This window comes from Gobius niger, assembly GCF_951799975.1.
Source record: "Gobius niger genome assembly, chromosome: 17".
Taxonomy (NCBI): Eukaryota; Metazoa; Chordata; class Actinopteri; order Gobiiformes; family Gobiidae; genus Gobius; species Gobius niger.
The window spans coordinates 13203794-13224585 of record NC_136868.1 but is presented as its reverse complement, the minus strand read 5'-3'; the positions used below and the strand labels follow the sequence as shown (position 1 = coordinate 13224585).

The 20792-nt window shown below is 40.1% G+C and overlaps 2 protein-coding genes and 1 pseudogene across 3 annotated transcripts in view; 2 read left to right on the top strand and 1 right to left on the bottom strand.

Annotated features, from left to right (window-relative positions):
• Positions 1–53: 53 nt before the first annotated feature.
• On the bottom strand, positions 54–9275 carry ankrd29 (ankyrin repeat domain 29). Its single transcript, XM_079575193.1, has 10 exons — positions 9126–9275; positions 7169–7279; positions 5641–5739; positions 3979–4077; positions 3090–3188; positions 1668–1766; positions 1446–1544; positions 859–954; positions 682–780; positions 54–551 (listed from the first exon to the last, which is right to left on the bottom strand). Exons 1-10 carry the CDS (start codon positions 9135–9137, stop codon positions 468–470), a joined length of 897 nt encoding a protein of 298 aa, XP_079431319.1. The 5' UTR covers positions 9138–9275; the 3' UTR covers positions 54–467.
• cts12 (cathepsin 12) lies at positions 9238–14696 on the top strand (the record flags this gene model as incomplete). Its single annotated transcript, XM_079575192.1, has 9 exons — positions 9238–9372; positions 9403–9416; positions 11259–11398; positions 12841–12960; positions 13075–13239; positions 13312–13533; positions 13764–13932; positions 14410–14515; positions 14597–14696. The coding sequence occupies exons 3-9, from the start codon at positions 11339–11341 to the stop codon at positions 14694–14696; spliced, it is 942 nt and encodes a 313-aa protein (XP_079431318.1). The 5' UTR covers positions 9238–9372; positions 9403–9416; positions 11259–11338.
• A 5433-nt stretch (positions 14697–20129) lies between these two features.
• The window catches only part of LOC306977029 (oxysterol-binding protein-related protein 1-like), a 31867-nt pseudogene continuing 31204 nt past the window's right edge, over positions 20130–20792 (top strand). Inside the window, exon 1 of the transcript XR_013794305.1 lies at positions 20130–20449. The product of XR_013794305.1 is annotated as an oxysterol-binding protein-related protein 1-like (transcript). The remainder of the gene's footprint in view (positions 20450–20792) is intronic.

Here is a 20792-nt window from a genome sequence, read left to right as displayed (position 1 = left end):
TTTGCACCGCTTTGAAACTCTAAAACACCCTCCGACCGTTTTTACTGAAACTTTAAATCTCCCTTGATGGAGCCTGTCATTGCTGCCTGTAATCATCAAAAACATGCAAGTGGTAGCTCTATACTGCCCAATTCATTTGATTTGGACTGACTTTTTTTTTATGCCTGCTATGTGACAATCTGTCCACTGTCCAGGGCATACCAATGTTACATTACTAATAGGCTTCAATCACTCGTGACCTCCAGTAAGAATGTTTTATAAGATAATTAAAAGCTTGAAATGTCACTCATGTATGAAATCTATGCATATAACATAATTCTGCATATCCACAATAGTCAGTGCACCTGTATTAATGGCAGACATTCGTTTAGTTATTATACGACACAGTAGCAGGCTGGATGACTTTTAGGTTTAATAATTGATTATCTTCTAGTGCACATCATCGAAGCTCAGGGGCTCGTCCAGCATCAACTGGGTCCGTTACAGATGCCGGGACGTAACAGTCTAAGGATGCGCTCGTTCTTTGTGACATCGGCCGGAAGTTCATTATTCTGTAAGAAAGAAATTCAAATCTCAGACGAAAGACCTTAGTGATTTTGAGTAGTTTGGTAATATATTGTAAAGCACTGCTAAATACACTTTATTTTTAGGGAATTGGTATAACTGTGTAAAATGTTATACCCTATTGCGTAACATTGGGTCAGCGCAGGCTCCAAGCAACAACTGTACTGTGCGCAGATTGCCTCCCATCACTGCAGCATGGAGCACTGTAGAACCGTTCTATAAACAGGAAAGAAACAATTATAATGAGTTCACAACGGTAATGTTAACATGCAGCTCTATATTTAAAAACTGTACCTTTAGGAGGCCAAAGGACGGAGAGAACTTGAGAAGTTCTTCTACGACACTGCAATGTCCTTTTAAGGCAGCTTTGAATAGTGCTGTCGTACCGTCCTTCAAGGAAACAAAAAATCAAGACTTGTGCCAAGACATTATGCAAAAAAAGTGTTATGGGATCCTTTACAGTTTGATTTCTATACTTCAGAAAGTTTACACAGTCTAATAACTTTGTAAATAAATCTCCACAAATACACTTTAGGGTCTGGTGTCCTGTACATTTGGACAATTCCACTCCCTGTTGCTTTATCTCTTTTCCTAAGTGTAATGCTTATAGCAAATCATGGCCAGGGCAGATACTCTTTGTCAGTTTTTCTGTAGTAAAGGGAAAAATAAAAGAGACCGGTTTTAAAGGGTAAAACAAAATGAAAATTGGTGTTGATAACTGGTGGGTCCTGAGACAGCTCTCCAGAAAGTTATTATTATACAGTTCCAGCAAACTGTAGTTGTTTTTTTTAATAATGTGTAGGTCTGGTGGTACCTACAGCTAAACATGGCAACACTTGGCATTTCAGTGCTGTCCCAACTCTCAATCCTTATGACTTTACCTGTCTGTCTGCGTCTCTGTCTGCGCCTCTCAAGAGCAGCACTTTCACCACTTCACTGTGTCCCATTTGAGCTGCCATCCACAGGGGGGCAGTGCCGTCCTGACACAAGAGCACAGATAAGGATCAATGTAGTAGAAATAGAGCAGACTCCAGCAAAATTCTGCAAGGTGTCCTTTACAGTAATGAATGGAAAATGCAAACGTGGACTTGTCTATACTTTACCTCTCTGCTCTGGTTCACCTTGGCACCGGACGACAGCAGCTGACGGATTATTGTCACATGACCCTCCTGAGTGGCCAGGAACAAGGAAGTGGCCCCGTCCTAAAAACAAAAAAAAGGTTCACATTATGCAGGCATCAGCCTCACTGTTGAGGGAATTCAAAGAGCTTTATCTTTTATCCATACTCCAACTTTACTGAAAGTTTTTTTTTTGCTTTTAAAAGCAGAGAAAGATAAATTGCAGTAGTTTGACAATGTAGACCTCGAACAAGGCACTGGTCTTATCTTGAGACTGTGAAGATACAGTTTTTTTTAACAGACCTGAATCTTCAGGGGTTAATGCTTTTTTGTGTGCTATAAAACTATGAAAAACATAAAAATAAAATGTAATATATTTTAGCAAGAGTCAGATCTGTATCATAAAAACACTGTGAAATACCTAGCCTGGCTATCGCCAGACAAAATATCAGAATCAGAATCAGAATCAGAATCAGAATCAGAACAGTTTTTATTGCCATTGTTTGTAAACAGGTTCACAAACTAGGAATTTTTCTTCGTGAGACGTGTAACATTAAACATAAAAAACATATAGCACAGAGTTTAGATGAAAATAAGCTATAAACTTTAAGCTATAAGGCTTTAGGGGCATGCATAAGAATATTAAATTAAATAAGATAAAAATAAGAGGTAAAATATGGCAACAATTGACACAGAACAACATGATTGGATTTACATATGGTGCATAAAGTGATACAGTGATAAGTGGTCACAAGTTAGATTTAATCTGGGGACCGCTAATTCATAAACCACACCTCTCCTATGAGAGGTAGCTGTTTATTGGATGCTACGAATGTCTATCATGCGTCTGCACGTAGCCATTGCCAATCATATCATCGTATCTGATGACGTATGACGTACCCGCTGTAAACTTTCGAGCTAAACTATTTAGAACACGGTCTAAAGCTTGATTAAGATATGCCGTTGCTGCTTTCATGATGGATCCGTAAATAAACGTTTTATTTATTTATCCGTAAATAAACTACATTACAAGCTTCCGTATATTGAATAGTGCGTCATTGTCTTGCCGTCCCTCCTCGTTCTGTGATTTTCCCCAAATCGCTGCGAAAATTTCGACCATGGTCCCCAAGCTGTTGTGCAGTTCAAAATGATTTGAGCGCACACAGCAGCACGGGTATTCTCAGGCTATGAAATACCCATAAATGTAGCAATGTGTAATTCATGAAAAACTGATAACTATTCCATTTTGGTGAGTGATAGTGGGATTTGTATTTCTGGGGGGAAACAGACTCGACAAGACCCTCACTGAGTGCACGAGGGAAGACTAAAGATCACATCCCAGACGAGAGAGAGGTTATCTGGCGTTGTACCAACTTTGCAAGAAGAAGGAGGTGCAGAGGCACTTACATTTAGTTGATCATGAACGTTTGCTCCATTCTTAAGCAGGACGTCCACCACCTTGGAGTGTCCGTACTGAGAGGCAACAGTGAGGGCAGTGCCACCGTCCTACGCATAAGAAACAGTCCGTGCAAAATACATCAGAAAAATGCACAATATAAACAGGATCGGATGTATCTAAACAAAAAAAATCCTTTTTATGCAACTTTTTCCAAATATTTATCAAAGAGAATAAACTCAAATTGCCATTAATCATATTGGGTCATGCTGCACAGCTGCACCAGCTCTGTACTGTATGTTTTGGCTTGCATATCAGTATGACGCACAACAGAGGGCATTTATCCCTCTTCATGTGGAAGCATAACATCAGACCAGTGCAATGTCTCGAGTTCATGTCTCCGGGTCCCACACTGATGGCAAATAAACTTGCCTGTTTTTGATCACTTGCTACAAAATGTTGCTGTTAAGTTGTTGGAAAATCCCCCCACAGCGCTCAGAGACCCCTTTGCTAACAAAGTTTTATGTATTCAACAAGGCCTGGCACAAACACTAGTGCAGAGATTAAAGATTAGACTACATTGTTTTTTAGAATCAATTGTAAATCAAAGTTTGTTTTATATGTGCTTTCCAAACAATTGTTCTCTGTTCTGCTGTGCTATGACAATACATCAGTCTATTTTTAGCCGCATGGGGATTCACAAACTTCTTATCAAACATGTCTTTAAATGCAGTAAATCTGTTTTTATGTTGAGATTTTCCTTTATGTCCAATCCTCAAAGCTGCTGATTCTCTGACTCACTCACAGCTTCAGACATGTTTGGATCAGAGCTGTTTTTTCCCATCCGCCCACAGTTATATACCCACCCCAGCCAGCGTCATTGTGCCCACAGCAGCATACCTTTGTCTGGCAGTCAGTGGAGGCGCCGAACTCAAAGAGCAGCTTGCACACGTCATGGTGTCCCTGCTGCGCCGCGAAGAACAGAGCCGTGGAACCTGTCTGATCAGGCACAGGAAAGACACGGCTATTTACCTGCTCCTTTACGCCAGTGTGCTGAGGAGTTCACCTCTAAATACCTGATCATGACTGTAATGGAATAAGGTTAAGGGGTAATGCGCCTGCCATTTTCAAAACCCACCAATTAAGCAAAGTACATCCGGTTCTTTGGCTTTCTAGTCCATTCTATTTTCCCTTTCTTATTTAGTTTGTTACTCACTTTTATGACTACATTTTTATATTTAATGTGAGCATTTCAAATAACATCATGAAAACACTTATTCACTTTTTATCGTCAATCACTATGGACTAGGGCTGCAACTATTGATTGATTCGAGACTTTATCGGGGACAGGAGCTGGGATTGAGGAAGTGAGAGAGAGTCCTGAAGCAGAACTAAGTAACTCATGTCCATAGAGGCCATAAGCACCACTGCAGGTGCCGTAGCATGTTGTATTTTTTTTACTCATTAATTGTCCGTGAGAGTAAATATTACACTGACAGAAAAGACAAAGGGAGAGAGGGATATTGTACATCCAATTACACAATGGAGATATTTTTTTTTCACTCAAACTTGGCTGTAAATACTTCTTAAGTGGTGCTAGCCCGCAGTTAGCTTTGCGGTTTTCTGGCCAGAGACACCAGGGGGAGATGAAAGACCCCCCAATCATCCCATTAACACTTGTATTACTCCCAGAGGGACTGCGAAAAGGATTTATTAAGGTAAACAAGTTACTTAGTTCTTCTTTAAGTATCTGTTAACAATAAGAGTGGAGCTAATTCTGTTTTCTGATTGGATAATTGCCTTCAGACACAGACAGGTAATATCTATGAAATTTACAATGTACAAAACACTTTATACACCCTCACCTTAGAAATAACATAGTTTCTTATCAATAGCACATTTTCAAGTAATTTTTACTCTTTCTGAATCCGTGTAAATGATTTATCAATGACTAAAATATTTGACAACTATTTTAATAATCATATTTGTTGATTAATCAATTAGTTGTTTCAGCCCTACAATGGACATTTTATATTCAGTTTTAATTATGCACATTTTTGGTCAGTAACTACTTCATACCTCCTTGCAAAGCTGTAAGAAATTGCTCGATTAGATGAGAAATGGTTCAATTTAAATGTAAATGCATGAATGCTTTTAATCTCCTTAGAAATAAACTCTATTTTCTCTCCAATAAACCAAACAGCAGTGGCCTTTATGTGCTTTATGCGAATCAAGGACCTGAACAGATCGACTCTTTAATCTCAAACTCTAAGTAGGCTGATGCATTCATGAAAGATAAAATAATGACTAGTTATTTTCACCCCCTTTGTTTTTGGTTTCATTCTATTTTTTCTTGAGCAGCACATTCCTTCACACTCTCACCTCCACATACTCTTGTGCAGTATTTATACAGTTCAACTCACTTTTGTTGAGCCATTTGACTGAGAAGCGATGAGAAGTTTTGCAGTAAAACTTTGAATGTTTTTATTGCCAATAAGCATCATCCATGACACAACATTAAGCCAGTGAGTGAATGAAAGTAACTTTGTAGTGCGTTTGTACCTCTCTTTGGTAGTTGATGTCAGCTCCTTGCATGATCAGCTCCTTCACGCAGTCATAGTGTCCGCTGTAGGAGGCCACCATCAGAGCTGTGGTCCCGTACTGAACACAGGGAAAACTAGATAATAAATGACATCTTTCTGATGTGTTACTAGAATATAAGACAATTGACAAAGGGATTCATAAAGAGACTCAAAATAGGAATTTGGTTTTGTGTTTGTGAAACACACTGCCTGACCCCCAAAAAAACTTGATTTAGCTTATTCTTATGATCTGGGGTCTGCTGCAGTTGGTCAGGTCTAGATTGAGCAACACTATAGGCCAGATCTTGTGCCTGGCGCAGGCTTCGAGCAAATTGAGATTTTCTGAGTAGTGGAGATATTGCGCTGTGCGCCTTCGCCACTTGCGAGAGGGCATCGCAAGAGGAGGTGACTGCTCTGATGTTCGGCTCCTGTTTTACATTGCACTGCCTTATAGGCACGGTGGCGCAGCGGTTAGTGCTTGTGCCTCACAGGTCGAAGGTCCCGGGTTTGATTCCCACCTGGACGGGGCCTTTCTGTGTGGAGTTTGCATGTTTTCCCCGTGTCTGCATAGGTTATAAAAAACATGTGCAATAGGTTAATCCTCCAGCCAGGTGTTTCTGACCACCAGCCTGGCCCCACATCATGGAGATGGGTCCCCGAGCGCCGGCCCATGCTGGCAGCTCACTGCTCCTACAGGTCAAATGCAGAGAACTAATTTCTCTACAGAGATTTCTCTACAGAGATTAATACAGTATAACATAACTTGTGTTCTTCCTTAAGCATGATAGGCTTTCACAGGTCAAACTATAAACTTTATTGAGGTTTTAGTTTGGCAATTCAAAGTGCTGTGAATGCCTTGTGTATGAATTAAATAAACTGGTCTTGCCATTCACCCCATTGTGAGCTAAACAATGTTGATGTCGAGAAAAAGAGAGAGAGAGAGAGAGAGAGAGAGAGAGAGAGAGAGAGAGAGAGAGAGAGAGAGAGAGAGAGAGAGAGAGAGAGAGAGAGAGAGAGAGAGAGAGAGAGAGCAAAACAAATGCACATGTTCACCCCCCAATCCCCCACAACCCCTTGCCCCTTCCTGGCAGTGCAGTCTGGTTGGAGGAAAAAGGCTGTTGTTCATAACATAACTGTTGTTTCTCCACCCCACTTACTTCATACTGTCAAAGTGCACTCCTAATAAGTGCAAAACGTTGCGCTATAGTCTGCGTTTTGAAACACAAGATCAGGCCCAAAGAATGAGATCATTCTGAATGACTAGGTTATTCCATCAATGGATGACTTCTTCCCTTGCACAGGTATTTTTAAGAGATGACAATATCAGGCCGCCACAGAGTCCAGATCTGAACTGCACTGAGAATCTTTGGCATGTGCTGGAGAAGGCTTTTTTGGTTAGGAAAGTGTATATTGACAATTACTTGCAGAAACTGTGGGTTAATGCATCCCTGTAGACAAGACTGACGTGGGACTGTTTCAAAGCTGTTCGGGTCGTGCAGTGTCTGTACCGTGTCTCTGCAGTCGGCGTCCACTCGTCCAGAGTTCAGGAGCAGCTGCAGTAAAGCCAGGTTCCCCTGTCGAGCCGCCCAAAACACTGCATTAGCCAGGGGAGTCTCCTTCTGCAGTAAATACACACAACAAGCACTGGCCTCAGACCACCATTATAGTATTAGACGCATGAGCTGAGAGAAAACAATGGAGCGCAGGGTGATTCAGGCCGATAATGGATATAACTTTGTGGGCAAACTGACCACTTTTATCAAATGTAACCCCTGTGGTCTTACATATAAAAATGATAGAAAGTAATGATAAAACCTTTGGGGCTGAAAGTAACAATTATTTTAGTAGTAAACTAGTGAAGTAGTTGATTTACTATTTGTTATTTTACTTACGACACAAATGGCGACTGATGATGTCATGAAAGAAAATATATACTAACTTGTGTCTGTATAGAACTGATAATGATTGATTACTAAATATGGCTAAAGTTATTTTGCTTGGTTGGATAGAGCCAATTAGTCATTGAATTAAATGTTGAACTGAAGGACAAACTACAGCTTGTTTTTGTTGTTACTGGTCTATATTTCTCCTCAATTTTATTTGAAACTGTTTGCAAAATAAAATTATCAATAGATGCTTGACTAGGCATTTATTGGGACGAGAACAAGGAATGACACCACAAAATAGTAAACAACACTTTAGTGCTATTGGAGAAAATCAATATGAGCCATTCAAGGAGTTGTCCATTGCCAGCTTCTGTGGTGATGGACGAACAACAGCATCATTTTGACAACAAGAGGCACACTCCAGGTCGTAGTGCCCCAATGCAATCAGAAATAAATTTCTGAGCAATATTTTAATAACGAGGGCTTGCTTGAATTGTAATTTTGATTTGGCTTGTAACTCTCTTACTCTCACAATCCACTTTGGTCAACTGAGTTTTACATCTACCGTCTTAACAACTGACACTTCAAAGATTATGATTTATTATTTGTTAGCTTCCAAGCCGAACAAATAAAGTTCCCACAGCCGAACTGTGGGACAGTTGTTTGGACATCCCTGCTATATATTAACAAAATGCAATGTATTCTACGATGCACCTATGATAGTAGGGCTGTCACGATTACTATATCGACTTATCGTTCAAAAAATAACAGATAAAAAATATATTTTTGGCCCGATGATTATCGTCTGTACATTTCTTAGCATTCCCCGCTATGTTTTCTTTGTAAAACTTAGATTTGTAACTGAAGCAAATTGAGTTACTTTATATTTCATGTTTATTGCAGCTCATGTGGTATTTTAGGATATGACGATGCACTTTTAGGTTTACAAAGGTTTACTGTCATTTTAATGCCTGAGAATTGACAGTTGGCAGATACTTTCCTGCCTCAATATATCGAACTTCAAAATTGTTATCGTGACAGGCTTAATTGATAGTTCCCAAAATCAAAGCATTGCATTGTTTACAGCTTAGACTTTGTAGGCTATGTCAACATTATAAGCAAAATCTTCACAAATAATTAAATTGCATCCAGTGAAAAATATGGCTTGTAACTGTGAAAGACATCCTATTTGGAGACAATATAAACTAAAGGCAACACATTGTGCAGCATCTGTAAGCATTTAGGCTGGAGAGGCTTTGGATGTGAAGAGGATTACTATCATCATGCAATTAAATCGGTTTAATGAGTAATCGGCAGCATCATAACATTGGCTGCAGTGGCTGCAGTACTGTGCCTGTTTTCATTCATGCACGGGGTAGACACTATAATAATAGTAAATTTCATCAAAGGGAAAACTATGCAAAACCAACTTAATCCCGTCTATTTCCTCCGGGTTATTTCCTCCCCAATGTAGCACGTTATTACAATAAACCAGTGTCTGAACGCACAGTGGGGCAGGTGATGCGTTGTTTGCATTGGGCCTCGCAGCTGTGTGTCAAAGAGTGATGCAAAGAATTACCTTAAAAGACATGATCCTGCGCACCTCATTCGTGACTCATGATTCAGGTCGTAGCGCAGTCGTCCATTATGCTTGTTTTGCCGCACTGTGTTTGGGTGTTGGCGGCGGCGCGGACATAACGGCACAGATGCACCGGCGGTCAGCTCATCTGCAGTGACGGTGGCGCTCACGTGCCGCCAGGGGGAGCTGCTGCTTACGCACAGTAGTGTCATTTGAGGCCATGTGGAGGCATGCGTTCATCCATGTGGTGGGAGCATATTGCAAACATTCATCCGAGGTGGGTGTAACGAGGTGGGTGTGTAACAAACATGGAGCCAATACAAGTACTGTTTAGAAACATCACACTTTTGGCAGTATTTTGTGTTTTGTTTGTTGGGTGACATCACTAATATCACAATGATCAGATGTTTATGCCCAAATACCAGTACCAAAGTAGTGTTTACTTTTTACTTGAGTACAATTAGCCTATATCAAGCCTCTCTTACAACATTTTGGTCACCCCCGCTTGTTTTATGGGGAAATATTTATTTTATTATTCTTACCATCACTACTTAAAGTTGCAACTTTTCATGTAAAAAAAAAAGATGACATTCCTGCGTAATTGACCTTGTAGTGACCTGGCGGCTGTATGAGTGGTCAGCATGGAACCTTTGCTTCCCATCACAGTGGCATCTATGGCGCTCCAGGAGCAATTACGTTTTCACTGCTGACGGACCCTCTCATTCTAGTACGTTGCGAGACCACTGTTATGGAAAGTAAAGGTGCCATGATGACCACTCATACAGCTGCTGGGTCACTACAAGGTAGAATAAGCACAAATGTCAACTTTATTTTTTCATATTAACAGTTGCATAATGCGCCTTTAATGGCCTACAAGAGGTTTTAGGCCAAATTACAGATCTTTAAGAGGAGGGGTTTGTTTGGTCAAAAATGTAGAATACTTAAGTAAGGCTGTGTTGTTACTTCAAAATTGTTGGACTCTTGATTTTTATTACCAAATTAGGAGGCCAAATGTGTGTTGTGATATTGATGTTTATTGGTTATCCACCTTAAAGCCACACTGCGTAACATTTCATTTTTTTTGGTCACAAAAGTAACAAATTAGTTGTAATACACTGTTACATACACAAAAATGCAAGCAATTCGGGATTAAAATGATCATTTAAATTATGAATACATTACTCCAAGAAGAAGTACAGAACACTGTATTCAAAAACTACTCTTTATCACGTCACTTTCTTGCATTGCGTGTAGTTTCTTTGCCGTCAGTATATTGTGAAAGTTGTTGGAAAGTTGTGTGTCAGATGTTATGGACAATTATAACCTGCCATTTGGAGGATTTACAATATTGCTGCTCTTTCCAAATGATAATAGAAGTGTTACTGCGAACCTGAAGGGATGTGTCCTATTTTTGTCGACTAATAAGCTCTTCAGGTGTTGATTTAGGGATTCACACCCAAGTCCACCAAAACATGTGTTTACTGCAAAGCTATATATCAGGGAGACTGAGAGTGAAGGTGACGCAAAGAGCGGAGCTGAGCAGACATGGGGACTGAATCTATTCACAACTGCGCAGGTGAGTGTAACGCACAAGGTAATTTTAGAAAATATTCACCAAACTTGTTCATATTTCCACAAATTACTTGACACTTGACTTCTGCACATGTCCAACCTTGGTCATCAGCTGTATTAGCCAACCAAATACTTTCCCATTGTAGCAGAAACTTAACTATTGCTGCTAAGGTGGACTTAAGGTGGACTGCATGACATTTCACCCAGAAAATAGACCAAAATACAACTATTATTTCACAGGTGTTTTATTTGTGGAAAATGCCTCTCAACACATCTTTAAGGGTCGCCTTTTCTCAGACCTGACTTATTTTACTTTGATGTTGCCACTTTTGGTATATACTTGTAGCCAAATGGTTTGATTCATTATGTCCTCTCCCAGTTGCTTTATGAAAGGCTTGTTTGTTTGTTTGTTGTAGCGGGTTTGGTTCATGTTTTCCGAAATACAACAGTTAAGTTGCTCTTGTGACAACCTGAAATGTTCCGCAGTGTTACTTTAAATATTGCAGTCATACTCCAGGCAATGAGTTAGTTTGTGGTTTTTCAGCGTCTGTTGTCTTGCAGCTCTGCAGGTCGGTTTGCTGCTGTTGTTTTCCCTGCTGTTATGTGGACCGCCCCCTGGAGCCGCCCTGGACTCCGAGGAGATGCCCGCGTCCGAGTGGGAGATGTGGAAGTCCGACCACGGCGTCACCTACGAAGAGAGGGTTTGACTCTTATGCAAACTATTCCGCTGGAGCTGGGCTAAACCTGGCTTTATCTTAGTTCAGCCCTAGTTCTAGTTTTTGCCTGGATTTTGTTTTGGTCATAAATACGAACAACCTGTGTAGGTTATAGGTCGTCCAGTAGTTTAATAATTAAGTCCAGACTAGGTTATTTTACTGTTCTGTAGTCAGTAAGTATTGTGGTGGTATAGTACATTTGTGCCATGTACAACCACCGCACATTTGTCATAGATTGATGATTTATTATAAGCTGAATTGAATTAAACTTTTTACTATTGTAAGTTAACATTACTTACTTTACATTAAATTGCAAGCCAAGGCAGTAAATCATACAGAATCATTTTTGTGAAACAGTTATACTGACAGACTATCTCTTCAAATTATATTTTTAATTAATTATATTTGCAGCTTGGCGTCTTAAAGAAGAACTAAGTAACTTGTTTACTTCAATAAATCCTTTGCGTAGTCCCTCTGGGGGTAATACAAGTGTTAATGAGATGATTGGGGGGCAGTGTTAATTTCGTCGACTAACATATTTAGTCTTAATTTTAGTCAAAGAAAATTATTGACGACTAAAATTAAAAAATTAAGTTAAAACTATGACTAAAATGTCCAGATATTTTAGTCAACTAAAATAAGACTAAATAAAAATGAGAAGGAGAGATTAAATTCATCCAAACTTCTATTGACCGTCTGAAAGAGCCTCAGATCATGTAAATTCTCTGCCAAAGGATCAGCTCTGAGCTTTGTTCATGTGGAGCAGAAACATGAAGCAGAGGAACACGATTAAATATGATTATAATTAATATTATCAATGCAAAGCCGACTAAATTCTTCTTAAATTTAGTCGACTAAATTTAGTTGCAATTTTAGTCTCCCCCCGGTGTCTCAATTGCAACTTTCCTGCCTCTGGGTCGGAAGCCCCAATACACACTAATAGAGGCTAACGGGCAAAGCTAACTGTGGGCTAGCGCCACTTAAACAGTATATACAACCAAGTTTGAGTGAAAAAAAATATCTTCATTGTGTAATTGGATGTACAATATCCCTCTCTCCCTTTGTCTTTTCTGTCAGTGTAGTATTTACTCTCACAGACAATTAATGAGTAAAAAATCGCAACATGCTACGACACCTGCAGTGGCGCTTGTGGCCTCTAGGGGCATGAGTTACTTAGTTTTGCTATAAGTCATAATTTCCGAGATAAAATATATACTTTTAAAAGTTTAAAAACTTTATATCTTGAAAGAATCTCTGGACGCCCAGTTTAGTGATCCCTGTGTGGTCTCGACCTCCACTTTGGGAGCCCCAGGTTAAGGCGGGTGTAAAATAATGCTAATTTTGTTAATGTTGATATTTCGTAGTTATTGAATGCTATTGCCATATTGTCAATAATAAATGCTGATTCACTTGATGTTTGTGTGTAGGATGACATGGAGAGGAGGGCTATTTGGGAAGAGAACAAGCGGCTGATTGAGGACAGTAATCAGGGGTTTCTCTTGGGCTCGAGAGGCTTCGCCATGGCTATGAATAAATACGGAGATCTGGTTAAGTGCCTGTCTATTCCTCTTCAAAACTGAGCATTCACATCATTAATCACCCATGAAAGTTAGAAAATTAATCACTCTACAAATAATGTTCCTTGTGGTTTTCAAACGCAGACACGACAGGAATACCAAGTCCTTCAAGGTGCTGTGATAGATGCCCAGTTTGTGAAGAGGGGCAAAGCGGTCTCGGCACGAAAACTGCGCTCCAACGCTCGCAAGTTAGACTCCTTTTTTGTCGACTACAGGAACACAGGTTATGTCAGTGAAGTGAAGGACCAGGTAAGATTTTTTTTGCGCCCCACTGAAACTGCTCCCAAACCTCTTTAAACTGTCCTAAATCATTTTTGACAGGGGTACTGCGGCTCGTGTTGGGCATTCAGCACCACGGGAGCAATAGAGGGGCAGATGTACAAACAGAATGGCCAACTCGTGTCCCTGAGCGAGCAGAACTTGGTCGACTGCTCCAAATCGTACGGGACATACGGGTGCAGCGGGGCGTGGATGGCAAACGCGTACGACTATGTGATCAGCAATGGGCTCATGTCAACAAGCAACTACCCATACACTTCAGTGGTAGGCCGTTTCTCTATGGTTTCAAATAAAGCACCTATATTGCAGTTGCAGTTCATGACGTATGTATCGAATGTGGTTGTATGTGTCTACATTTTATTGTTTTTTTATGACCAGAGAACAGCGATCAGAATTGCCCTTTGGGATGATAAAGTTCTTTTGATTGATTGATTGATAATGTTTTGCATTCAACACCGTTCTTCTGCGTTAGTAACCTGTGTATTCCTGAACAGGACACTCAGCCCTGTTTCTATGACAGTCGACTGGCCGTGGCCCACATAAAGGACTACAGGTTCATCCCTAAAGGAGACGAACAGGCACTGGCTGATGCCGTGGCGACCATTGGACCAATTACTGTGGCCATGGATGCGGACCACGCCAGCTTCCTCTTCTACAGCTCAGGTGCTTCAAACAAGTAACACATGTAGCAACATCTTGAGTCTCCATGCTTCAGTGAACTTATGTTGTGAACCCTTTGTGTCTATGTTCCACTGATAATTATTTTTCTGAACAATTTTGTCTCCTTTCATGCCAAGCCACATTTACTTACAGTATGTATTACATTTTAGGTCAATAATGTGACACCAAAGTGCTTTACATCAAGAAACAATTAAAAGCAGCAGCAACATATAAACATATCAAGTGACAGTGAATCCATCTGCAAACCATTGTTTGGCTGCAGCTCCTGTTGTCTAATACTTGGACTGCAACTAAACAAGCCTGAATTAAACACAATTAACGTCTGATTCAAACACATGGTCTCCTGGTCGGCCAAAAGCGACATGTTTTTATAAAGTGTACTCAGGTTTTACAAAAATGTGTGTATGTTTTTCTTTCCCCGGCGGCCGGCTGAACATAACCAGTTTATTTGTGTCACAGGGATCTACGACGAGCCGAGCTGTAACCCTGGTAACCTGAGCCACGCGGTGCTGCTGGTGGGCTACGGCTCTGAGGGGGGACAGGACTACTGGATCATCAAAAACAGGTCTGTCCAAGGACTATTACCGGGGTTTAATATGCACCATTGGCTTCACTGAGGTGTGTGTTTGTCTGTTTTTGGCTGCAGTTGGGGCACGAGTTGGGGTGAAGGAGGATACATGAGGATGCTCCGAAACGGAAAAAACACCTGCGGCATCGCAAGTTATGCCTTGTATCCCATTTTGTAAATGTTAAACCTCACACACTGTATCTTTAACCAACAGAGTGGTGAAAGATAACATAACTCTGTTCACTGCCTCCAACTCCTCAAATCTAAACTACATTTCTCAAACAAAGTGTTTTTTTCAATGCTTTAAATTGCACACAAAAAAGAAGAAAAAAGGTTTCTGTGAGTGAAGCGAAATTAGAACTAGGTCTTAATATTATTTCAGTTCCTTCACTGATTTATCACATCAATATTATGCAGCAGTGAGTACGAAAACAAGCACATTAATAATAATAATGCTGCATGATTGGCTCCTGTTAATGGCAAATCATTTTGTTGCGAAAGAATTAGGTCTGAATAATCATAGAAATTATGCAACACAAGATTTGCAATGTAAATGAGGTAAATCATGCAAATGAGCACTAGTGTAAAACGTACTTATGAACAAAACAGTGAAACATGTTTGGATTTTTGTACAACAGGTAGTGGAATAAAAAAAAAACATTCATTTTTGTATTTTTAAAACCAAATATTGTGGAGTATTTTTACATATATAATATAGGAATGTCATAGTTGTTGAGATGCTGTACGTGTTGTCGTTTTTTGTGTGTTTACATTTTGTCACAGTTTTGACTGTATTACATTGTGATTATGGCAGGGCAGTAGAATTCTTTTTTTGTGGAAAAAACATAACATTTTTAACAAAATAACACTTTGACTGACTAACCATAACACAAATAAATGCTCTTTTTCCATCACTTGTGAAGTTCTGATTTCACTGCTTGGTGAGACACTTTTTTACGCTCTATAATTTTTCAGACCTATTGACGGAGCATAACTAGTAATGCAGAGAGGCTGAGACTTTAGCAGCCAATGATTAGTGGAATTGAGAGAAATACGATTAATTGCGTTAAACAAAATTAACGCGTCCCACCCCCACTAAAAATATAATATTTTTGGTTCAGCATTTGCAGTGATATTTTGGTAATTATTCGACAATATATTTATTGATTAGTTTATTGATTTATTTATTATTTTGGCAGTTTTCAGATGAAGTTGGGTTTTTGCTGTGGAACTCTCAACAGTTTGGACCCAGAAGTAGCTTATTATTGTGTGTGACGTCACATTTAACAAACGCATTGAGTAAGTTAAGTTAAGGTATACTGTATTAATCTCTGTAGAGAAATTAATTCTCTGCAGTGTCGCATGGGGCGAGCTGTAGGAGCAGTGAGTTGCCAGTATGGGCCGGCGCTCGGGGACCCATCTCCATGATGTGGGGCCAGGCTGGTGGTCAGAAACACCTGGCTGGAGGATTAACCTATTGCACATCTTTTTTATAACCTACCACTAACCTACGCAGACACAGGGAGAACATGCAAACTCCACACAGAAAGGCCCCGTCCAGGTGGGAATCGAACCCGGGACCTTCGAGCTGTGAGGCACGAGCACTAACCGCTGTGTCTTAGGTCATATGTTATCTTATGTAGTTTTTGGAATGGGTTGGGAACCACTGGTCTACTTAGTGCGGGTCTACAGCTATACTGAGTGACGGGTTATAGGGACTAACTCATAATCTCAGAATATCAAATGTGGAGACTAGCGAGGCCCGGCCGAAAGGCCAGGTCTCAGCTAGTAAGATACATATTGGACCAAAATATATAGATATGAGCTAAAGGCCTGGGTTAGCTTCTTAACCTCTTAACCCCCATCTGAACCAAGCACATTTTTTCCAGTTCGGCTTTACCCAAATCCTAAATCTTCTTGAAAAAGTGTCAAAACAACAACAATAATGAGACGAAAATGAGGATAAAAATGCCACAAAAGAGCAAAAAAAATGTGTGACAAAAGTGTTACAAAAAAGCCACAAAGAGTAACAGAAACTGTTCCCCTACCACTAAAAACATGTACAATAGGGCAGGATGGATGAGAGTGTGCTTGAGAGTGTGCAGGAGGGACGACGGATGGAAATTATCCCAAGGTTATAATCTGGTGTGGCTTGTTTACATGCATGAGACCCATGTATGTTCATTAACATGCACTGTCCCGACCAAATAAACCATAAATAAATAAATAAAAGTGAGAAAAATGTGCGACGGAAACGCAACAAAGAAGCATTGGGGGGGAAAATCCCCAAAAGTGACAACAATGCAGCAACAACACTAGAAAAAAATCAGTTTAGATGAGTTTTGTAGGCCTTAGCTTTCAAATGAGGCGCTACACTGGCCTATAGGCTGTAACCTTTTAGATTTGGCTGAAGCTGAACTGAAGAAAATGTGTAGTAAGGCCGGGGTTAAGAGGTTAAACACATGATCGCTCTCTGCAGCCCTGCAGTCTATTAACCTCTTAACCCCCACCTGATCCCAGCACACTATCTCCAGATTGGCTTTACCCAAATCTAAAAGCTTCTTGAAAAAAGCATCAAAATAGCAACAAAAACGAGAAGAAAAAAAGGATGAAAACGCAACAAAAAAGTGTCAAAAAGTGACCCAAAAAAGCCTCAAAACAGCAACAAAAACAAAACAGAATTGTGACAAAAACACAACAAAATAGATGGGGAAAAAAAAAGGAAGTGAAAAAGTGACGACAACACAGAAAAATCAGTTTAGATCAGTTTTGTAGGTCTTAGCTTTCAAATGAGGTGTTACTCAGGCCTAAAGGCTGTAAGCTCCAGTCCAGAAACTTTCAGACGTGGGTCCAGCTGAACTGGAGAAAATACACTCGCTTAAGGCGGGCGGTAAGAGGTTAAAAAACTCCATTGAAGTTTTCATAAATGAATTGGTAACGGAGCAGCAGATGAACAGTTGGGCAGCTGCAAAAGTCTGCGTCTGTGACAGAGGTGGGTTACAACATATATTTTGATGGCTATTCTATGTTTTCAGTAACGTTTCAGGTTAAATCTAGCAGTGTTTAGCGTTACTTCTTACGCCACATGTGTCAAGCACAAGGCCCAGATGCGGCCCGCGAGATGATTTACTGTGGCCCTTTGTGAAGCATGAATTTCTGAGTATGTTCTGTCGTCTCATATTTAAGAAAAATGTTTTCTTTATATTTCTTCTTGAACTGATTAATACTTGAGCATTGTTTTAGATCTGAACTTAAATCCTCACTAGTTCTTAAAACAAATCTGATCGCCTTTTTCATCTCTTATAATTTCTCTGGAAACTGTCCTCTGTTAATTGGACAGCTTGATCAAACTGCTGCGGTTCTAAAGAAGTGCACGTGGGCTCATTTCTAAATGTCAATGTCAATGTGAAACCTAAATATAAGAAAAAAAAACTATTGCAAGTTTTCTGTCATTTCATGTTTTCATATAAAAAATAAGCCCTTTTATGCATACAAATGCCCCAAATTTCCCATATTTTCAGTTAAGAAATCTGAATAATGGATCGAACCAGGTTTAAATTTATGGTTTTATTTTGTGACATTAATCACAAAGACTAAAAGAAGATTACAAGAGCAGATTTCGGATCTTTCGTTTTAAAATAAGCTCTCTATTAGTGGAAAAATCAGAAAAATGTAAATGTCAGTCAATAAATCATGTTAGGAATTAGATATTAATCTCTTAACTCTCACAGTTTGGCTTTACCCAAATCTAAAAGCGTCTTGGTAAAAAATGGTCAAAATAGCGACAAAATTGAGATGAAAATAAGGAAGAAAACACAACGAAAGTGCGACAAAAACGTGACAAAAAGCGATGAATAAGTGGCAAAAAATGTGGCAACAACGCAAGGAAAAGCTCCATTTAGTTTTGAAGATCTTAGCTTTTGAATGAGGCGTTACTCTGGCCTATAGGCTGTGAGCTTATGGATTCTCCTGCATTAGCCTCTGCTGCTGCCTCCTGGTGAGACTCTCCTCCTCCTGCATTAGCCTCTGCTGCCCCCTCCTGGTGAGACTCTCCTCCTCCTGCATTAGCCTCTGCTGCCCCCTCCTGGTGAGACTCTCCTCCTGCATTAACCTCTGCTGCCTCCTCCTGCATTAACCTCTGCTGCCTCCTCCTGGTGAGACTCTCCTCCTCCTGCATTAGCCTCTACTGCCCCCTCCTGGTGAGACTCTCCTCCGCCTGCATTAGCCTCTGCTGCCTCCTCCTGGTGAGACTCTCCTCCTCCTGCATTAGCCTCTGCTGCCCCCTCCTGGTGAGACTCTCCTCCTCCTGCATTTCCCTCTGCTGCCTCCTCCTGGTGAGACGCTCCTCCTCCTGCATTAGCCTCTGCTGCCCCCTCCTGGTGAGACTCCTCCTCCTGCATTAGCCTCTGCTGCCTCCTCCTGGTGAGACTCTCCTCCTCCTGCATTAGCCTCTGCTGCCCCCTCCTGGTGAGACTCTCCTCCTCCTGCATTAGCCTCTGCTGCCTCCTCCTGGTGAGACTCTCCTCCTCCTGCATTAACCTCTGCTGCCCCCTCCTGGTGAGACTCTCCTCCTGCATTAGCCTCTGCTGCCTCCTCCTGGTGAGACTCTCCTCCTCCTGCATTAACCTCTGCTGCCCCCTCCTGGTGAGACTCTCCTCCAATTTGTTTAATGTAAAATGTAATAATTCCATTTTAAGATCTTCATTAACAAATACATATTTCCCCCTCCATGTGAAAAGGAAAGTATTATCTCCAAATTGGTCAGAAAATGAATAACTATAATTTCCGCTCCTACCTAAAATGAAAGAAGTGCACTTTAAATCCATGAATGATATATACCCTTGTAAAGAATTTTTAAGAATTAGATACCAATTTCAAGACAACGTGTGTACATTTTGTCAAATGGATCAAATCTCCAGAACATTTATTTTATGAATGTAACAATGTTCATAAATTTTGGGTTGATTTATATAATTTGTTGAAGGTAAAGAACAATGTACCCATGCAGATTTTGGTGTATTTATTAAAGATAAAAAAAATAAATAGAATATATGTATAATAATTTCATAATTTTGAGTACATTTTATTTACATAGGTGTAGATTCCTGAATGTAAACCCCAATTTTGTTCCTTTTAAAAATGAACTGATGTCCTTATTATGTGTTAAAATTCTAGTGTGTAAAAGTGCCTTAAAACTATGTGAGAAATGATCTGTATGTATCAGCTGATTAGATTAGATTTTTTTCTCAATTTTATAGCCTTTTTGATTCATTGTCAATTGACTTAGCAAAAAAATATAAAACACATTTTTTTTATCAACCAGTTTGTGCTGTGTTAACAAACTTGACAGCAACTAGCACGTTAGCATAGAGCACTTCCGGGTTAAGGAAGATGTAAACAAATGTCGTGGCCCATAGTTAATTTTTTTTCTGGGTAGTTTTAGGGTATTTATTGAAAATAATTTGGATTAGCATTTCAAGTGAACCTTATTTGTAATATTGTGTGTTGATGAGCAGTTTTTGTCTATATCTTTTCCATATAAGAATGAAATATGGTCTTTTACGCTGAAAGGTCGCGGTGGTTGGAGTCGACACTTCCGCTGTGTGAAATCAGCTGATGCTCATGTAAACACAGGACAGAGGCGCGCGTGTGTGAGGCGTTTGACAGTCACTCAGTCTTTCGCAAGCGGTCAGCTTCAAGTCATGAAGTCTCGACAGCGGAAATGAGGCATGAGCTGTAGTGTCACAGTTTGATGTCGCGCTAGTAAACGATTGCGTTGAGGCGAAAAAGAAGCTACTGTGGGGCAAACACGGCTCAGATGGGCTTAAAACATCACATGCTGCAGCATACAAGGCCTGTGTATGAGAGAGAGGGAGACCTGTCCTGCCTGGTCACGCTGCTGGAATTCACTATTCACTGCTGATTCAAGCTGTAAGTTCATCCTTTGTTTGCTCAACCAGCTGTTACCCATGAACTAATGATACTGATACCGTTGTCTTTTGTCACTGTTTTTAGCAGAGCATTTTTAAGGCAACAAAACTATAGTTGTATAATATTCTTGTCTCTAATATAAGGCAGTCAAGAAGTTGATAAATGCCATATGTGGAGAATAAATAAAACCTTCCAAGTAGCCTACAGACTTTACAAGTCATGAGCCAGTGCTTAGACGGGTAATACACCGTTATACTAAAGATAAACTACATTATTGAATTGCTTGTAATATTTTCAATTCACCCACGTTTCTACATGATTAACAAAAACACACTGTCACAAA